At 49.5% G+C, this 20000-nt stretch overlaps 1 protein-coding gene and 2 pseudogenes across 2 annotated transcripts in view; 1 reads left to right on the plus strand and 2 right to left on the minus strand.

The window, feature by feature from the left end:
- Positions 1-2130: 2130 nt before the first annotated feature.
- On the plus strand, positions 2131-2246 carry LOC136634937 (5S ribosomal RNA; annotated as a pseudogene).
- A 10873-nt stretch (positions 2247-13119) lies between these two features.
- On the minus strand, positions 13120-13238 carry LOC136634615 (5S ribosomal RNA; annotated as a pseudogene).
- A 5210-nt stretch (positions 13239-18448) lies between these two features.
- RNFT2 (ring finger protein, transmembrane 2) overlaps positions 18449-20000 on the minus strand; it is a 23272-nt gene continuing 21720 nt past the window's right edge. For both annotated transcript variants that reach the window (XM_066609860.1, XM_066609859.1), the window contains one exon: positions 18449-19643. In XM_066609860.1, coding sequence (XP_066465957.1) covers positions 19509-19643 — 135 coding nt within the window. In that variant the 3' untranslated portion in view covers positions 18449-19508. The remainder of the gene's footprint in view (positions 19644-20000) is intronic.

Consider the following 20000-nt stretch of genomic DNA (forward strand, 5'->3'; position numbering starts at 1 on the left):
GAGGAAGTGAGATACAAACTGGGGAGGTCCAGATTCTCAGCTCAATCTCTTCACCGCTATCCTTTGCCAGTTCCCGTCACCATCTTGTGGCTGAGTGTACCATCAACAAATCCATGCATTATGTGATGCATACTTCCTTTACTGCCCCCCAACTTGTCCTCTCTTGCCTTCCCCCCTGGCTGTCTAAATTTATATTGAGAGCTCCCTGGGGCGGAGACCTCTGACTTTTTATTGCAAGTGGAAAGCCAATCTAGACCCAGCACAGGTGGAGCAATCTTCAGTTTACATGTGACCCATTTAGCTTATGTGGATGAAAGCAACAGTGGATTACAAATAGTTGCTACCAAGGGCTTAAGGGGGCAGGAATATGCAAAGTAAGGCTGAGAAGCTCCACTGTGATGTGGAAATTGTACAGACAGGCATGACCATCGTGAATGAATCACAATGTCGTCTTATAACAACCGTCATAACTTTGATTCCAGCTCTGTAAGCATAAATATATATTGCGTATCCCATGCTTTTTTGAACATTCACTGCCCACTTTCATCTCCCCTTTTTGCAGCCCTCGTTTTTTGACTGGGAGGAATTCTGGAGAGGAAAATCAAGCGTTCCTTTCCTTGTCTTTCTGTCTTGTGTGCTGCTAGCCAGTTCTTTGAGACCTGCACTGCTCCTGGGCAGATGGCAGTGTGTGTTCATGCTCAGTCCCGGTGAGGCTGACTGGTCAGCATGTGGCGGCACCCATCTTCCATGCAGACAAGCACTAAAATGACAATTGGGAAAGAAATGGTGAGATCTGAGTGGGAGGCACCAGTGTCAGCATACCGCAGGCAGGGAGTAGTTGGAGGATCGAACTGGAAGCTCTTGCAACCAGAATTAGCCCTGGACCTTACTAGAACATAAGAACTCTGGACCACCTAAGAACATGCCCCACTGGATCAGGCCATAGGCTCATCTAGTCCAGCTTCCTGTATCTCACAGCGGCCCACCAAATGCCCCAGGGAGCACACCAGATAACAAGAGACCTGCAAGGCTTCCTGGGAACTGTAGTTAAGAACATAAGAACAGCCCCACTGGATCAGGCCATAGGCCCATTTAGTCCAGCTTCCTGTATCTCACAGCGGCCCACCAAATGCCCCAGGGAGCACACCAGATAACAAGAGACCTGCAAGGCTTCCTGGGAATTGTAGTTAAGAACATTAGAACAGCCCCACTGGATCAGGCCATAGGCCCATCTAGTCCAGCTTCCTGTATCTCACAGCGGCCCACCAAATGCCCCAGGGAGCACACCAGATAGCAAGAAACCTCATCCTGGTGCCCTCCCTTGCATCTGACATAGTCCGTTTCTAAAATCAGGAGGTTGCACATCCACATCATGGCTTGTAACCCGTAATGGATTTTTCCTCCAGCAATTTGTCCAACCCCCTTTTAAAGGCATCTAGCATAGGGTCACCTCTGGCATAGGGTCTTTTGCACGTGCCCTGAACATGTGGGCAGAGGCTTTATCGCTTCTGTGCTGTACACACAGCTACGTTTTGCTGCAAGGCTCCCACTTATATTTATTCTGATGGCTGGTGGTTGAATACACCAGGGATCAAACCCAGCCTCTGCATGCAAATCAAATATTTTTCCTAATGTATGAGATTGCCTTAGGCCAGGTCAGGGTATTGATCCATCTAGCCCGGTGTGGTCTGCTTGGATGGGTACCAGCTCTCCAGGGTCTTCATCATCCATTCCTACTGACCCTGCTTTCTGAGATTCTAGTTTTAACTATGGAGGAACGTAGGACCCTCTTCATTGGGAGAACTGTGGGCTGTGTATTGTCCCTGTGCATGCTGAAAGCAAAGATGTTTTCATCTGTGTATTATTTTTATTCTTATACTGTACACCACCTTGAGCATAGAAAAGGCAGTGTATAAATCTTTTAAATAAAATGAATAAATGAATGCATAAAGAATTGCAACCACCTCCCACATATGGGATAATGCTACTTGGCATTTAGATGGAGATAGCCTAGTATAGTGCAATGTTTATCAAACTGTGGGTCGGTGTCCACTAGGTGGGTTGTGAGCCAGTTTCAGGTGGGTCATGTAGCCCTCATCTCAGCTGCCATTGAAAATGCAGAGCTGAAAATAAGGGTGCAGGACTGCCACGCACATGCCTGATCTCATCTGATCTCGGAAGCTAAGCAGGGTCAGGCCTGGTTAGTACTTGGATGGGAGACCACCTGGGAATACCGGGTGCTTTAGGCTTACACCATAGTCTTTCGAGACTGAAGGTTGCCAACCATCTCCCTATACTGAACACTATCTCCCGATCTTGTCTGATCTCGGAAGCTAAGCAGGGTCAGGCCTGGTTAGCACTTGGATGGGAGACCGCCTGGGAATACTGGGTGCTGTAGTCTTCTACCATAGTCTTTCGAGACTGAAGGTTGCCAACCAGGACTGCCACTCAGGACAGGCTCCGGCTGGGAAAGAGTCCTGGAGCTTTGCCCTGAATAGGTGGGAAGATGGGACTCTGGAAACGGGGGAGGGCTGTATGGTTGGAGAAGGGTCCAAGTCTGTGCTCTGCTTTGACTTCTGAGCTGGAATGTTTGAATTCCAAGCCATGCAAAATAACAGCATGAGAATGCTGTGTAATGGAACCTTTGGCTGATGGTGGTTAAATAGATGATGTCACATCTAGCCATGACATCACTTCCAGGTTAATGGCATCACTTCTGGTGGATCCTGACAGATTGTCATTCTAAACAGTGGACCCCGGTGTTTAAAGGTTTGAGAACCACTGGTGTAGTGGGTGGACTCTTGCAGCCCAGTCCTATGCATGTCTACTCAGAAGTCAGTCTCACTGAGTTCAGTTGGACTTACTCCCAGGTGTGCATATATAGGATTGCAGCCTTGAACTAGGAATGGGGAGGCTGAGGTCAAACCGCTATTCTCACAACACTAGAATCAGGAGTCATCCAATGAAACGGTTTGGCCAGTGATGTAGGCTGGGCAGAAAGGACCTCTTCGTACACCTTCTGCTTGCGGGCTTCCTAGAGTGTGTGGTTGACCACTATAAGGAACAAGAGGTTAGACTAGGTGACCCTTGGGCCTGATCCAGCTATGTTCTTCATTATGACTTGTGATGTCTGTGTCACTGTCAGTACAACCCTATTCCTGTCTACTCAGAATTAAGCCGCACTGTGTTCAGCGGAGCTTACAACTAGGAAAGCATGTGTAGGATGGCATATTAGGGACTTGTGTGTTTCTGTAGATTTTTGTTGGCAAGAGGTTGTGTTAACAGATGCAGGGTTGAAGATGATGAGGTGTAGTTACGTAGGTCCAATTATGCGGTTTTTTCCTGAGTGAATTTTAAGACATGAATAACTCTGAAAACAGAGGGGCTCTATGCTAGACAGTCAACTGAACAATCCCATTGCACGGGGTCAACCAGCCAATGAATGGATTCATGTGCACGGAGTCCCTTGAGGTTACGACCCAAATTGCATGAGCCCCACATGTGATATTACACCAACAGAGCTGCAGACTGGAAGAAGATTGTGTCAGATCTTTGTCATTGGGCAGCATGACACTCTTACCATGCTCAAATTCATGTTGCCACCTTGAGGATGCGTGCCGAACGTCCTGTGTGAATGGAACACCCACTGCCTTTTGGTGTCTTTGCGCTGCTGTTTCAAAGATCCACATGTCGAATGCTTATGTACCAGTCACTTGAGTCTCATCTCAAATAATAGGTATTAGGTATTGGCAACCTTCAGTCTCGAAAGACTCTGGCATCACGCTCTGAAAGGTGGTTCTGGCACAGCGTCTGGTGTGGCTGAAAAGGCCAATCCGGGAGTGACAATCCCTTCCACACCGGGAGCAAGTGCAGTCTGTCCCTGGTCTGTAAACTGCTGCTTCCCGTGTTGTGCCGACGCCGTATGGTGAAGTTGGAGTGTCCTCTCCAGTGCGCGAAGCCTGGGTAAAGAAGGTATGGAGGATAGGCTGTTACCCATGCAGCAAATCCCCCCTCTCCACGTCGCTGGAATGGTCCAATGGAAAGGCAGAAGCCAATACGGTTGGTTCCAGCGGCGTCGCAGGAGTTGCCAGAACATGACTGTGTTCAGCCATGAACTGCCTAAGGGACTCCGGCTCCTGATTTTTCCTCGAGGTTGACTCCTGAAGCCTTTTCCACAACTGGATGTAGCCACAAGGCAGTGGAGGTTTGAGGTCAGAGTTTCCTTCTCTTAGATGAGCTGCCTTCCTAGGCTGAAGGCGCTATTTCAAATAATAGCGTGTTATCAAATTAATAAAAGTTGGGGACTTCAAGAAGGAATCTTTCCTAGCTCACAGCGGAGGTGGGCAAAGCATGCCCCCGTGGTCAGATCTGGTCCAGGAGACTCTCCAGTTTGCTCCCCAAATCACAGCTAACAACCCATCTTTCCATCTCAAATGGATTCCATTCATTCTGTCAATGAATGTGCACCCTTAATAGTGTGGAAGGGACTCAATTGGGAGGACCAGGCAAGCAGACTTGCACCAGGCTCTTGGCCTGCTCTGCATCAGGGAGAAGAAAGCCATCCAAGTCTTCTGGGGATTTTCCAAGCCCGGGTTGGTACAGATGCAAATACAACCAAACAGGGAGATAATGAACTAGGCAAGCCCCACACACAGCCCATCTCCCACCTTGCCATCTGTGTTAATCTAGATCATCCCTCCTGTTGCATCCTGATTGCTTCCCAGCCATCCATCTCTTTCTTGCTTAATTTTGTTTGGCGAGCCGCTCGTGTTCATTTTGTGCAGTTGTCGGTCGCTTCTGAAGGTTGGAGGTTGTGCCATCGCTCCCGCTCATGGGGAATTGCACGGCGCCGAGATGTGGTGGGTATGTGACAGCTGTGCAAAGGGGGCGTGATCCTTAATAAGCATTTCTGAGTATGAAAAGCCCCACCTGTACGGACGTGATGTCGTCCTTAACGACAACCTTGTAAGGTGACAGCACCATCCTTGAGCATATCTATTCAGAAGTGAAATTCCATTGTGTAACCCCCAGGAAAATATAAGATTGCAACCGTCAGAATATTACCTGCCAGATTACAGACGGGGAGACTGAGGCAGAGAGGGAGTGACTTGCCTGAGGCTGTCAAATGAGATCATGGCACAAGTGAACCTGGTTTGAATCTCAAGCCAGGGAAGTCCCAATTTGAGGGACATTCTCTTGGCCACCAAGCTACACCATTTGTATGATTTCTGCCAAACTGGTAGACACCTGCTCTTATACCGATGAAGCTGAATAAATCCTTAGATGGCAAGGGTGGAGTCCACAACCCACAAATAGAGGACATTTCCTAGGGTCAGTCACTGGCACCTGGAGCTCAAGTAGGAAACAAAACCATCTGAGAACAGGAAGTCCCTGGTTTCCGGTTCACAAAAGGTCAGTGGGGTGTCTTTCAGGATCCAGGACAGGGCATGTGAGTTCAGCAGACAGCCCAGCCCTGTCTACTCAGAAGTAAGTCTCATTGTGGTCAATAGAGCTTACTCTGAGGAAAGCATGTATAGGATTGCAGCCTGAGTTCCCATTTCATTTCTGGGCCTGCAGTCCTAATTGGGGTCTCTTTACCCACCCACACACTGGTCCATCCTCATTCAGAACTTTAAGAAAGGCAATTATCTGCTCTGGCTCCTCGAAAAGAGTCACCTCTTTATACATCCTTGACTTGCGCATTGCCCTTGGCAGTAAATAGACCCTAAGGAGCATGAAACCCGGAGCATGAAATTGGCTCAAAGAGCACTATCTCTAGGAATCATCTCTAAGACAGGACCCAAAGAACAAACCTATAACACAGGTCCTTGGTCACGCAGACACCAGAATCCCATAAATCCTGTCTAGCAGCTCTGGCTCCCACTGCCTCTAGGATCAAAGTCCTTGCTTCTTAGGGTGCTTCGTCCCTCTCTTTTGCTTATGTACAAAGAACTCTGGGACCCATAGTTCTTGACAAAGCATGTCACCCAGGGGAGCACAAATATGTGTTGCTCAAACAACTGAACTGCTGCAAAAACACACAAAAACCGGTCTAGAGAAGGGCTTTAAGAACATAAGAAAAACCTTGCTGGGTCAGAGCAAAGAAAACAGGAAAAATAAAAGACTTTTCTCTCTCCTACCGTTCTCTCCTACCATTACACTCCTGCACGTTGCCCCTGAACCCAGAGGTAGCACATAACCAGCATGACCACCAATAGACTTGTCCCCCACAAATGCCCTTAATCCCCTTTTACAGCTACCCGAGAAAGGCAGCGCCGCATCCAGTGGCAATGAGTTCCACAGACTAAGAAAGCACTATGCAGAGTACCGCCTTCTCTGTCCTAAATCTCCCACTAAGGAGTTTCATGGGATGACCCCCCCTCCCCCGGGTTCTAGCGTAGCGAGAGAGGGAGAACAAGTCTCTCCCTCTGCTTTCTCCACACCACGCTTAATGCTGTACCCTTGATTGTGTCGTCGTGTCCCCTGATTTATTTTTTCTTGCCCGAAACAAAACCTGCAACATCTTTTTTTGTTGCAAAACGTGACTCCCTTTTGCTCTGAGTCTTCCACCGGCCGTGTTCACAACAGGCACATACATGAGACAAGCAATGCTGGAAATTGCTTTCCTGCCTTATAGGCAGTTGCCTTGAAGCCTCCTAGCTTAAGTGTTGCAAACACACACACAGGCACCTGTGCTTCCTCCTCCTCCTCCTTTGTTTCTCTTGTTCCCCCCCCCCGTTGCAAAGCCTTTCTTGTTTGTTTCTCCGATGTGCGCCCTGCCTTTCCTTGTGAAAAGCAAGCTCAAGTGTATCAGTAGCATCAGCGAAGGATGTTAATCTTCCCCAGGGGGGTGGCCTTTTCTTCACTAGGCATGATGGTCCTCTTGGGCCCACTTCTTTTCCTTCTGGTACTCTTCTGTCAATCTCCTCCCCTTGCCCTCCCAGGTGATCCTACCCTTTGCCAGTTCCATGGGGCTGCAGCGACTGGGAAATGACCTCCCGTACACACTTTCTGAGCGGCTGGTACTCTCCATGCACAGACCCAGCAGTCCTTAATCCTCTTGTCGATGGCCTTCCCTTGCAGAGATATCATTTTTTTTTGGGGGGGGGGCGCAACCATCCAGGGGCTTTTAATCCTCCGCTCGATAGCAGAGACCAGAGGGAGCTGCCTTTCAGCTCTTCACTTCCCCGGCTTGTGAAGCGATGCGGCTCGACTGCCGGGCGCAAAGTCAGGCCGCTCGTTTGCAAACTCTCCATCACCGAAAGCACTCCGCGCTTTTTGCAGCTGCTAAACAGGCGAGCTGACATCACCTTGAAAGGCCCAGCCAGGCACACGCGTGCCAGCCTGGCACGCGGCGCCCGGTTGTATTTTTTTTTTGCTCTCTCAGCCGAGATGTGGCACAGCGGGCTAAATTAGAAACCCTGCTTTTCCCTGCCAGGGCCACTGCCAGCCTGGGCCCGCGCCAGCGGGACTGCCAGCCACTTCGTCTGCCATCGGCTGCTGGGCACGCTCAGGGCTGCTCCGTCAAAAATTTCCGCGGAGTTAATTATCTGCATTCAAATTGGACCGAGAAGGTTTTTCCGGAGGCAACGCCCGCCGAGCGGCACAGAAGTCCGGCGAGCGGGGAAAAGCGCAGAGGCCTTGCCCTCGCGATTGGGCTTGGCCAGCTGACTCAGCAGTGGGCGCTGTTTGTACACGAAAACACAGCGGAGCTCAGAGGAAGACAACGGCTTCTCCGGGGTAGCGAGCTTATCAGTGGGAGACAAAATAAATAGTAATAATACTACAGGTATTTCTATACCGCCTTTCTTGGTCCTCAGATTTCTCCTTAGACTTTATTCAAGGCGGTTTACATAGGCAGGCAATTTAAATCCCCGTAGGGATTTTTACAATTTGAAAGGAGGTTTCTATCTTTCAAGAAACCATAACATTCAGGTGTTTCTTTCTTGATCTGGCTTCACATTCTGGCTTCCATCCTCCCACGCTCAGAGCAGATGGAATAGCTCAGCTTCAGCTTGTCAGCTGCTTCAAGGTCGCACGGTGCCGGTGGCCTCGAACTGGCGACCTTCGGATGTTATCTTCAGACAAATGGAGGCCGAACCCTCTAGACCAGATCTCCTGCCCAAAGTTTGCTCCTTCTCGCAGGAGGAGGAACAAACGTCCCTGTCCGCCCACAGACCGTAGGCGGGCTGCCCCACAGAGTGTGCTAATGCACAGGTCTTCAACAGGGGGATCAGAAGCCAGAAGTGCGTCACCGCAGAACATCGGTGCCGCCATTTTGTTCTGAGGCTTGGGCCTGCACTGTAACCAAGGCTCAGGGTCTTAGAGGAGGTTTTTGGTCCCTTCCATCTCTCACCCACCTGCCTGCCCTTCCCTGCCCACACACCGCTTTCACTCTCCACCTTGCCTTGCTTCCTCTTCCTCTCCATTCACCTTTCAAAACTGATCACATGCTGTCCCCATGCTCAAACGGTTGCTTGTTGATAGGTTTGAACCTTAAGGCAGGAGGTCTGGTCTAGAGGGTAGAGCCTCCGTCTGCCTGAAGATAACATCCACAAGGTCGCCAGTTCGAGGCCACCGGCACCATGCGACCTTGAAGCAGCTGACAAGCTGAGCCGAGTTATTCCATCTGCTCTGAGCGTGGGAGGATGGAGGCCAGAATGTGAAGCCAGATCAGAAAGAAACATCTGAATGTTGTGGTTCTTGAAAGATAGAACCTTCTTTCAATTGTAAAAATCCCTACGGGGATTTAAATTTGCCTGCCTATGTAAACCGCCTTGAATAAAGTCTTGAATAAAGACCAAGAAAGGCGGTATATAAATACCTGTATTATTTTATTGTTGCTAACCCACTTAAGTAGTGAGAAAGTCATAATGTATTTTAAACCAAATTTTCTCTCTCTCTCTCTCTCTCTCTCTCTCTCTCTCTCTCTCTCTCTCTCTCTCTCTCTCTCTCTCTCTTCTCCCCCTTCTCAGGCTTAAGAAAAATCTGGGTGCTTGGGAAGATCTCCTCTTCCTCTAGGATTGCCATGCCTGCGCAGAAGATGTGAAGACTGGGATGAAAGAGAACGGAAGGAAGCTGAGAGCGGACCCCAGTAAACATGGATGGCGGGATCTGCCGTGCAGCCCAGCTGCGAAACCGGTGCACGTGTGTGAACGTGCTTTTGTACAGAAGGAGAAGACGGCGCCATCGAGAACGTCACCCTTCCACCTGCACACCCGCCCATCCGTGCGTGCCTCGCCGAGCGGAGGCGTGGGGGTGGCGAGCGAGTTGCTGGGCTGGCGGTCCTCTTCCGCGCAGCCGCCTTGGCTGTGCGCCGCTGCTGCCCTTTGCCCGCAGCAGGGTGGTGTCTCTTCTGCGTTTGGCACGACATGGAGCCACTCTCACTGCGGCTGGGCATCTCCCAGTCACAGGGGTGGGGTTTTTAGCCCCTCTGGGGAGCAGCTGCAACCGGTGTGTGTGTGTGTATATATCTCTCTATATATACCTATGGGTGGGATGTACATATCTCTTTCTAAAGGTTGGAGAGGGAGGGCAAAAGGAGACGTAACACTATACCTTTCATTTTCGGGTGCTATTGTTAACGGAGTTTTCTAGAGCACAGCTGTCTCCGTGGTGCTACGTTCTTTGTTTCAAGTCCAACCAAGTTGAACGATCTCAAATGTGAAACTGGGAGATGTGTATTTTGGTGATTCATATTTATAGGAAGGGCAAGATGCTTTTTTTGGGGGGGGGGGGGCCCTTTCCATCCTTCCTGCCTGTTTGATAGCTTTAAATGACACCTGGCCCCTGAGCGGGACAGAGAACGTGTCGGAGGGTGCGTTTTGAAGATCACTTCATGTGGAGTAGCTACTCCTTAGTCCTCTTTCAAGCCTTAGGTTCATGCTTGCAATTGGAGGTTAAGCAGGGAGGGTTCCTTGACCCCACTTCTGTTCAGTGTAGAGTCAAATCCACTGTGAGGGCTGTGAGAACAGAACCTGGGTGAAAAATCTATGCCGGCAGGGCTGCGGTTCAGCGCTTGCAACATAGTCAATGGCCAGTGCAATCTCTGGTTAAAAGGATCTCCAGGCGGCACGGATAAGTAGGGCTATGGGGTTGCGGTTTAGTGCAAGTCAGGTTCGTAGCCGTATAACTGCCGTTCAACGTTGCAAAAATGCAGCGGTGGTTTTCATTTTGCACCTGTGCACTGAGGATTTGCTATTTCTGGTGTAAACATTTACGGCGCGTGGTAGCGCATGGATGTAGCGCACGGTTCCCAAACTGGCAACAAGCTACCAGAAGAGCACACACACGAGTGGTGAAGTTGACAAGGCAATAGTTATTCAGAATTATTATTATTATTTTCGGCCCAACAGGGGATGGTTGGCTTGTCTTTTACTTAATGCTCTAAGGGCGCAATCCTAACCAACCTTCCAACACTGGCATAGCTGTGCCAGTGGGGCATGTGCTGCATCTTGCAGTTGTGGGGCAGTCACAGAGACCTTAACTCAGAGTTGCATTGCCCTTTTGTCAGTGCTGGAAAGTTGGTTAGGATTGTGGCCTAAAGCTTTTTTCTGTCTGAGGACATGTCTCTGGGGGTGGGCGAGTAGATATTACCTTTGTGCCCTTAGATTGTACTCTTGTGGGTATCTGAATATGCTGAGTGCTGAATATCGAGGCAGCTGATTAGAGGCACAAGTCGTGATACATCTTTCTTGGATGGTGTCATGGGCATTTCCAGCCTGCAGGGGCTGCTTTTGGGAACGTCACAAAAAATCAGCAGTCCCTAGTGGTGCTCTTTGAACTGATTTCTTTAAAAAAAATAAATGAATTTCTCAAGGCTTGAGGTTGCCCTTTTTGCAGTCAGGCTTGCTGACCTTGCTGTACAGGGTTCATACTTGCATGGAGCTCTAGATCAGGGGTGCCCAAACCCCGGCCCTGGGGCCACTTGCGGCCCTCGAGGACTCCCAATGCGGCCCTCAGGGAGCTCCCAATCTCCAATGAGCCTCTGGCCCTCCGGAGACTTGCTGGGGCCCACACTGGCCCAACACAACTACTTTCAGTGTGAGGGCGACTGTTTGACCTCTCGTGTTAGCTGTGGGATGAGGACTCCCTCCACTGCTTGCTGTTTCACGTCTGTGATGCCGTAGCGACAGCAAAGGAAAGGCCAGCCTTGCTTTGTGTAAGGCCTTTTATAGGCCTTGAGCTATTGCAAGACCTTCAATCATTCATATAAGTTAATCTTTAATATATTCGTTTATGTAAACTTATGTAAATTTATTCAAATTTTAAATGTAAATTAATTCTTTTTTCCCCCGGCCCCCAACACAGTGTCAGAGAGGTGATGTGGCCCTCCTGCCAAAAATTTTGGACAGCCCTGCTCTAGATGAACAGGGCTAGGGCTCAGCTTGTAGAATGTTAAGAGCACCTCTGAGCACGCATAGAGTGCCTTCCTTCATCCAGCGCCACATCATGCCAGCTAGCCTCCAAGCCACCTAAGGCAAGGGGTAAGGATGGAGCTGGGGACTCCAGGCGTGGTTGAAACTTCACACCTCTGTTTTTAATTTTTTTTTAAAGACATTAAACTTCCAAACTGCTACTAGGGCAAATGGAAAGCAGGGAACACTGATAACACACAGAGAGACTGTGGAAAAGGACATTATGTTCAACTAGCTTGCCACACAAAGTGCCTTCTAAAGGAATCAAGGTGGAGGGGAAGTTCCCTGCAAGGAGAGATTTTGTTCTGATTTTCTTATACGCAGCGAGAAACATAACCCCTCAAGCCGGCTTTGCAAAAAATAAACCCACTGAAATGGCCTTTGATCAGTTATTTTAACTGTAGGTGACTGTTTCAGGAATTGTAGTAAGAGCCACAACAGCTTCACTCTCTTCCATGCGCAGCTGAGCAGCACATTTGCATAGACAGTAAGGTGGACACCTCCGAGCCTAACAGTTTGGGTTTCCCAGTGCCTGCAGCTTTTCAGTTCTGCGCCATCCAAAGGTGGCACTGCTGCTCTGTCGCGGTTTTATAGTCGCTGCGCCACGGGGCGTTCGGTGGTTGCACGAGCAAGACGAGGGCTGCCCTTTCAGAGAGTCCATTGCCTGTGGATGGGACAGTATGTGTCGAAAGCATCTCCTTTGGGATGAGGAGGGGTGGAGAAATGCTTGTACAGAGTAGGATTTGATTGGCAGAGTGGCTTGTAAAATGGCTCAGGGTACGTGAATGTGCCATTCTCAAAAGAACACGGATTCTTTTCCCGTCGTGCATGCACCTGGCTTGCACACTCTCTGGGCTTGAGTGCAAAGAGTTTCTCCATTCTTCAGGTTTTGTGCGAGGGGCTTAGTGCAACTTGTCAAGGACTAGGCCACACGGGGGCTCACTCTTAGGAGCCCATGCACCCACTGGCAAAGCCCAGCACTAAGGGCTCTTCTTTCTCCACCTTTCCCTGCCTGTAATCAACAGGCAGGCGGATTTTCAGCCAATCGGCTTGTGCCGCCACCGTGTTCTTCCAGCCCAGTTGACATGGCGACAGTGCGCAACTCGGTTTTGAAACACAAAAGGGAGAGAAAGGCAAGGCAGAGACAGGAAAATGAGCCAAGAGGCAGAGGGGGTTTGGCGGCAGGAGAGAGCAAGCAGGTGGGCACGAGATGAGGGGTCCCACTGAAGGTCGAGGGTGTTTGGTCAGAGCAACCCCTTCAAAACCCACATCCCCTTCAAAGCCCACATGTGTGGGCCCACAAAGCCCACATTGTGGTTTGGCCCACAAGTCCAAACCACCACAAGTGAGACTTGTGCCTCTAAGACCCTCTCAAACTGGTGACTAGTGGCAGCACTGTTCTCACCCACCTGAGTTCAGGTGCCCCACTTCTGGGTCCCAAGCCACCTGCTTATTGGACTCTAGTGTCCTGCATCTAGCCCTAAGACACTCACCAAGCCTTTCAGAAGGCCTATGGTTGGCAACCTTCAGTCTCGAAAGACTATGGTATAAGCCTACAGCACCCGGTATTCCCAGGTGGTCTCCCATCCAAGAACTAACCAGGCCTGACCCTGCTTAGCTTCTGAGATCAGACGAGATCGGGAGATAGTGTTCAGTATAGGGAGATGGTTGGCAACATTCAGTCTGGAAAGACTATGGTATAAACCTACAGCACCCGGTATTCCCAGGTGGTCTCCCATCCAAGTACTAACCAGGCCTGACCCTGCTTAGCTTCCAAGATCAGACGAGATTGGGCATGTGCAGGGTAACAGTGGAGAAACAAGATAGCCCATCGGCATCCAGCGTACGTGCAGTTTATGATTCGCCGACGGATGTATCCTTGTTAATGCCTTCCAGGGATAATTGGTATCTTTGGATTCCTCCTTCCGCAAACAGAGAGGAGCCCCTCTCGTAAAACTTTCTGCTCCCTTTCTGGTTGTCTGCATGCTGTCTATTCCCCTACAGGCTGTTGAAAGCATGCCACTGTCAGTGACATAAAATGGGATCTCGTTCTCCATTTGATGTCACATTTGAATTGCAGTTCAGACCTGCTCGACTCATAAAAGTCTACAGTCCTATTCACACTTACCCATGGGAATAAGTCCCATTGCAATAATGGGGCTCCCACCTGAGTAGACAGGCATAGGACTGTGCTGTAAGCCAGTTCCGTGTGTCGCTCCACTCTCAACCAGGGCTTAGGGCGCCATCCTAACCAACTTTCCAGCACTGACCTAGCCGCAGTGTAGCCCCAAGGTAAGGGAACAAACATGCCCTTACCTTGAGGAGGACTCCTTGACTGCTTCCCCACTGCAGTTTTTGAGGCTATGTCAGTGCTAGAAAGCTGGTTAGGATTTTGAGGCTGACTGAGGTTTCTTTGCTGGTCTGCATCAAAATTCAAATTTGAATTTTATATGTGCATTTTCTCTGTTAGCACCATCTAAAAAAATATTTATATTTCCCCAAAGATAAAAAGTCCACAAAGGGATTGGCGCAGCCAATGAAACAGGAAGAGAAATAATCCCATCCCGGAAGGGCTCAAAAATCTGAGAAGGGACACCAGCAAAGAGCCTCTGGAGATAGTGAATAGGGCTGGCAGCTCTCCCCCTGCTAAATAAAGAAGAGGCAACACTGAAAAGGTGTCTGTTATAATCATAGGCATGTCTACTCAGAAGTAAGTCCTGTTGGGTTCAGTGGGGCTTACTCCCAGGAAAGTGTGCATAGGACTGCAGCCTGTTTGCAATGCTGGGTGCATTCAGACTTCTGTTTGTGAGAGCTGCACATGACACATGTGGCCTGATCTTTCGACCCGTCACACCTGTTTAGCAGTGGGGAGGGGATTTTTTTTTTGGAGCAGGGTGCTGCCTGGGTTCTTAGCCACACACTGCTGTCTCCTGCAAAGCTTCTGAGCCAGGCTGGGAGATGAGGACTGGGACAAACTGTGTGAAGATGAAGGAAGAGTCGCTGTTGTCGGCAGTGAACAGCAGGCGCTGTGCACCCAAGCAGCTAACAGGGGAGGCGATGAGCTCATCGTCTGCCTGTCACACTGCATAATGCAACAGGGAGGAAAGATCTTAGGAATCTTTTCAAGCAGCATTGGAAGGCGCGACGTGAGACAAGCCACTGCCGGGTTTGCAGGGCTGCCAAGACAGAAGGGATCTTGATGCTAGGTCTGTAAGCAGGTTCGCTGCTTTGGGGCATGTACCCAGGGTGACTCCTAGCCTCTCTTTGAAAAGCTCCCCCAGTTATTCCTTGCTTACCCTGGTTCACTGACCCCCTGAAGGGCAGCCTCATCAGTTTGTAACAGCAAAAGGGGGGGGGAACAGCTTGATCCTATCCAACACTGATGCACTGGGGTCACCTGGCACACACTGTATCCAGTGCTGAAATTAAGCAGTGTCCTTGGCATAAGGGAACACTTGCTAGGGCTTGACCTGGGGTATCGGAACATTTGTCCCCTTAACCCATGTTGGGCCCCAGCCTACTCAACGGGGCTACTCAGGTCTGTTCCAGCTACCCGAGAAGCTGACAAGCCCAGGCAGGGGTTAGGATACAGCAGAGGCCTCCTACACTGTCCCCACCCCTTCCTGGCCCTGAACCGCCCCTCTCCCTTGAAATACCGTCTCCCCGCCTCTGTTCCACCCTCCACCTGTCTCCCCAAGCAACACTGTTGAGCGGGATGTGGTGTCCGCAGGATGGTGTAGGCTTTCCTGCTAGCGCCACTTACTCCCCCAAGTGTTGAAAAGCACTTTACAGCACTTTTTATGACGCCCGGCACCAGCACTTGTGCAGCATGGGATTAGACTGGAATGGTCTTGTGGCACCGTAAAAAAATGAACTCTTAGCAGGTTGGGGCTGAAGTGTGGGGTAAATCAGATGGGATGGGGTTCCCATTTCACTCGCTTCCTCATCCTAATAGCATTTTAACAGGTGCTCCTCTGTCCAGGGAGCTCTCTCTCTCTCTCTCACACACACACGCACGCACGCACAGAGAGAGAGAAACAGGTTCCCATTTTCTCCTCCTCAATGTCCTCACCTTTGCGCATGCTCCCAAAGTCACTGCCACATCTGGTCGATGAAAGTGTCGACCCAATGTGCGGCGGCAGTGAAGAAGGCCAATTCTGCGCTTGGGATCATTAGGAAGGGTATTGAGAACAAAACGGCTAGTATTATAATGCCGTTGTACAAATCTATGGTCAGGCCACACCTGGAGTATTGTGTCCAGTTCTGGTCGCCGCATCTCAAAAAGGACATAGTGGAAATGGAAAAGGTGCAAAAGAGAGCGACTAAGATAATTACGAGGCTGGGGCACCTTCCTTATGAGGAAAGGCTACGGCGTTCGGGCCTCTTCAGCCTAGAAAAGAGACGCCTGAGGGGGGACATGATTGAGACATACAAAATTATGCAGGGGATGGACAGAGTGGATAGGGAGATGCTCTTTACACTCTCACATAACACCAGGACCAGGGGACATCCACTAAAATTGAGTGTTGGGAGAGTTAGAACAGACAAAAGAAAATATTTCTTTACTCAGCGTTTGGTTGGTCTGTGGAACTCCTTGCCACAGGATGTGGTGCTGGCGTCTGGCCTGGACGCCTTTAAAAGGGGATTGGACAAGTTTCTGGAAGAAAAATCCATTACGCGGTACAAGCCATGATGTGTATGTGCAACCTCCTGATTTTAGAAATGGGCTATGTCAGAATGCCAGATGCAAGGGAGGGCACGAGAATGAGGTCTCTTGTTACCTGGTGCGCTCCCTGGGGCATTTGGTGGGCCGCTGTGAGTTACAGGAAGCTGGACTAGATGGGCCTATGGCCTGATCCAGTGGGGCTGTTCTTATGTTCTTATATAAGGAAATGCTGGGTGAGCATCCCTGTGTCTATCCAAGAGGCCAAATTTGGCATTGGAACATCATTTCTTAAGCCTTTGCCTAAGAGCTGCTTCAGCAACCATTACCCAGAAATGACACTGTCATCACTCTTGCATATGCTCTTTTTGGGTGTTTGTTTGCTTGTTCCACGTCCGTGCAACACACGCATGATGTCGAGGGCCGCTTCTCAGCGCATGGATGCAGAGCAAATTCCCGTATTCGAATGGGGTGATCCGCGTGTGGGCTTGTCCCGTCTCTTACGCATCAATGAATTCCATGCAAGAAATTGCAAAGTGCGCCCAGCAATCATCGGAACCCAGGCTTCCTTTTGCGCCATGGTTCTTAATTCCATTGGCATTTGAGAGAGATGAAAACAATTGCACTGTTTTTCTCTCCCCCCCCCCCCCAGGTTTCCTGCAGTTCCTCTGGGTTGAAAAATGCCAAGTTGTTAACTGTGCTCCTGACAATTGTAAATCCACACCCAGTCGGAGTTGCCCTTCTGTGTAAAAATGCCCTGCTGGAACACCACAGGTGAAATCAGTCACGCCTTAGTTTCGTTTTCAGTTACATGTGGCTTTTTCTCACCCTTTTGTAAAAGGAATTTCAGATGCTGGAGGCTTTGTACATATTTATATTGACTTTATTAAAAAAAAAAAAAAAGCCAACAGACTCCTGTTGTCATTTGTGTGTGAGGGAGAGGGTGTACGGGCGCATGCGCACAATCTCTCTCTCTCAAAAATATTCAAGGTTAGATGGCACTTGATGCTTGATGTGAAATGTAAAATGAGGCAGAAAAAATCTCACTTAGTTTGTACACCAGTTTCAGATTGTTTTACACAGATCCAAGACCCAAGCTCACCCCCACTTCTCCCCATCTTGTTTCCTCCTTTGCTTACCAGGCAGGTGGACAAACAAGGGGTTCCTCTCCCCCACCCCACCCTTCACACACCTGGTATCCTAGCCTCATTGGTTCCTGGGAGGTCTGGAGGAGCAAATTTCCAGTTATGCCCTTCCTCCTGCTCCTCCTCTCTTCCTCCCCGCCCCAAAGCCAATAGGAATCCTCCCAGTGGGAGCCACTCAGAGCACCTTGGAAGAGGAGGGTCTGGCCTCAAGAACCCCTGAAAGAATTGCACTGGCTGTCATGTCAACCTCAAGACTCACTTAGGAAGATCTAGAACCGCTGCACACCTCCAGATCTCTTTAAGTGAGCTTCAAGGCTGTTGCAACGCTTGCAGCAATAAAAGGGAGGCAGGTTGGATCAACTGGGCCTTATAGACATGGCCTTCCAGGATCGTTCTACCCTCTGAAGCGGCTTCAAATACATAATCAGTGTATGCACACCACTGGGGTCTGAGGTCTATGGGACAAATCAGGAAAGAGATCTTGGGGTTGTGGCAGATGGCACCATAAAAAACATTGACCCAGCTCAAAAAAGGCAAATCCTTGGAATTGTTAGGAAACAGTTGAAAAGATGACTTTAATAAAGGTGCAAAGCTACTGGGTCGACAGATTGGGAATACTGCGTACAGTCTTGGTGGGCCCATTTTGAAAAAGAGATTGTTGAGCTGGAAAATGGTTATTTAAGAAAGAGCAACTCAAAGGAGCAGGGATTTGAGGGGTGGCTTTCATCCCTAGGAAGGAACATTGGGGGCTCTGGACTTTTGAAATAAACTAAAGGCAGGCAACAAACACAGTTGAGATCTATAAAAATCAGGGATAACTTCGAGAGAACAGTGTTTTTCTCTGGTCCTAAGAGAACTGGGGTGTGCCCATGTGCATAGGGGTCACCTAGTGAAGTTGGACGGGCGGCATATCCATCGCTTAAATGCTGTCTGAAAGAAAAAGGCAGTTAATAAATGAGGTTTTATTGGCATTTAGATATGAAGACAAAAGTGAAGATGTCACACGGCGTTTTAAGCAAAGAAGACCATAATGCATACACACCCACACGGAGCATTACATAATACCATTTCTTTATATGGTTGGCTATTGGAATGCTTTATCCGAAGGGTATGCTTCTTGTAGAAGGAGGGTTTCTGTGGCCAGCGAGGAGGGGTCTCACATGGAAGATATGGCTAAATGATGGACCACAGAGCTGTGGGAAAGGGGCAAGAAGGTGGAAGGTGGAAGGAAGACACTCACAAACATCCCAAAACAGAAGTCCCGCTGTTGCGTCAATAGATGTACAAAGGTTGCTTGTGGGGCAGTGCAACCCCATTCAAAGCAGGGAGCTGATCAGGCAGGCACCCTCCAGTGCAACAAATAGATAACCTGTGGGCAGTGATATTTTGGGCACAGAGAGCAGCATCCCCACCCTGTATCCGTAGGGAATCCACTCTAAGCTCCCCCCCCATCACAGATATGGAGACTGCAGATAATAATGTACCCTATAAGTACAATGCTCCATACACCCCCGTCCCATGCGCCCATTACACTCAGATTTTTTTCATGAGCAAGCAGGGGGCGCTGAGAACCACGGATAACTGAAACAGCGGATACAGGGGGGGGGCAACTATAAGTAGATGCTGGACCACGCTAAATGCCTGCATGGTTTTGCACCTCTTCCTACCGCAACTAAACGTGCAATCCAAAAATCAGATATTCTCCCCTTGTCTCCTCTGCCTCTTTCCCCCTTCCCACTCTCTGCTGCTGTGCTATTTAGAATGCAAGCCCCTCAAGGCAGAGACCTGTTTCGCTCCCCGCAAAACACCGTGCGCGTCAGTGGTGCTATAGGATAAATCAATCCTGATGCACTCCATTCCATGACATGATTCTCACCCACTCTTGAAATACTGCATTAAATACCCATCGTTAACAGAGACAGTGGTTTGTTGCTTTTCTGGTATAAGGAGGTGAGACCCTTGACGGCAGGCTGCAATCCTATGCACACTTTCCTTGAAGTAGGTCCCATTTAACACAATGGAACTTACCTCCAAGTGGACCTGCCTAAGATTGGGCTGTAAATGTTTCGCCTCCACAACCCCGGGGAAAGGAGCTCATGGAAATACCCACTTAGAAAAAAACAAGCCAGGGTGACAAGGTGGCTTTTCTGCTCCCAGTAGCTACTTAACCTCCTGAGAGAGGGGCCGGGGTCCTAGTTGCTCCCTGATCCAGCTCCATGCCTTTGAATGAGGACAAAAAGATGGTTAACTTCAGCCAGCCTGTTTCTGGGTCTAGCCTGGAAGCTAATAAACTTGGAAGTGAGCAGAGGTGGTGCCATCTTTCCAGCAGCGGAGGGTCTCGACGGCCACGGAGCGGCAGAGGGGGCAGGTCTTCTCCCGGTCGAACCATAGGCAGAGACACTCCTCGCAAAACACGTGCTGTGACGGGAAAGGGACCCAAATCAGGTTCTGTATGTGCCATGCACCAAAATCCATGCCCCAACCTTGAAGTTAAGAATTTGAATCCCGAAAGACTAATCCTTGCGACTTCAGGAAATACGTACGTCCCTGATAACAGACACTGCGCATTTGTTTCATACTCTCCAAGTGTTGGCAACCTTCAGTCTCGAGAGACTCTGGTATCGCGCTCTGAATGGTGTTTCTGGAACAGCGTCTAGTGTGGCTGAAAAGGCCGATTCGGGAGTGACAATCCCAACTCTCCAAGTATGCAAAGGACTTCCCGTATATTATCCTGACTTAGTCCTTACAACAGCCTTGTGGGGTTAGCAACTCTTA

Source organism: Tiliqua scincoides, chromosome 14, assembly GCF_035046505.1.
Source record: "Tiliqua scincoides isolate rTilSci1 chromosome 14, rTilSci1.hap2, whole genome shotgun sequence".
In the NCBI taxonomy this organism is placed as follows: domain Eukaryota; kingdom Metazoa; phylum Chordata; class Lepidosauria; order Squamata; family Scincidae; genus Tiliqua; species Tiliqua scincoides.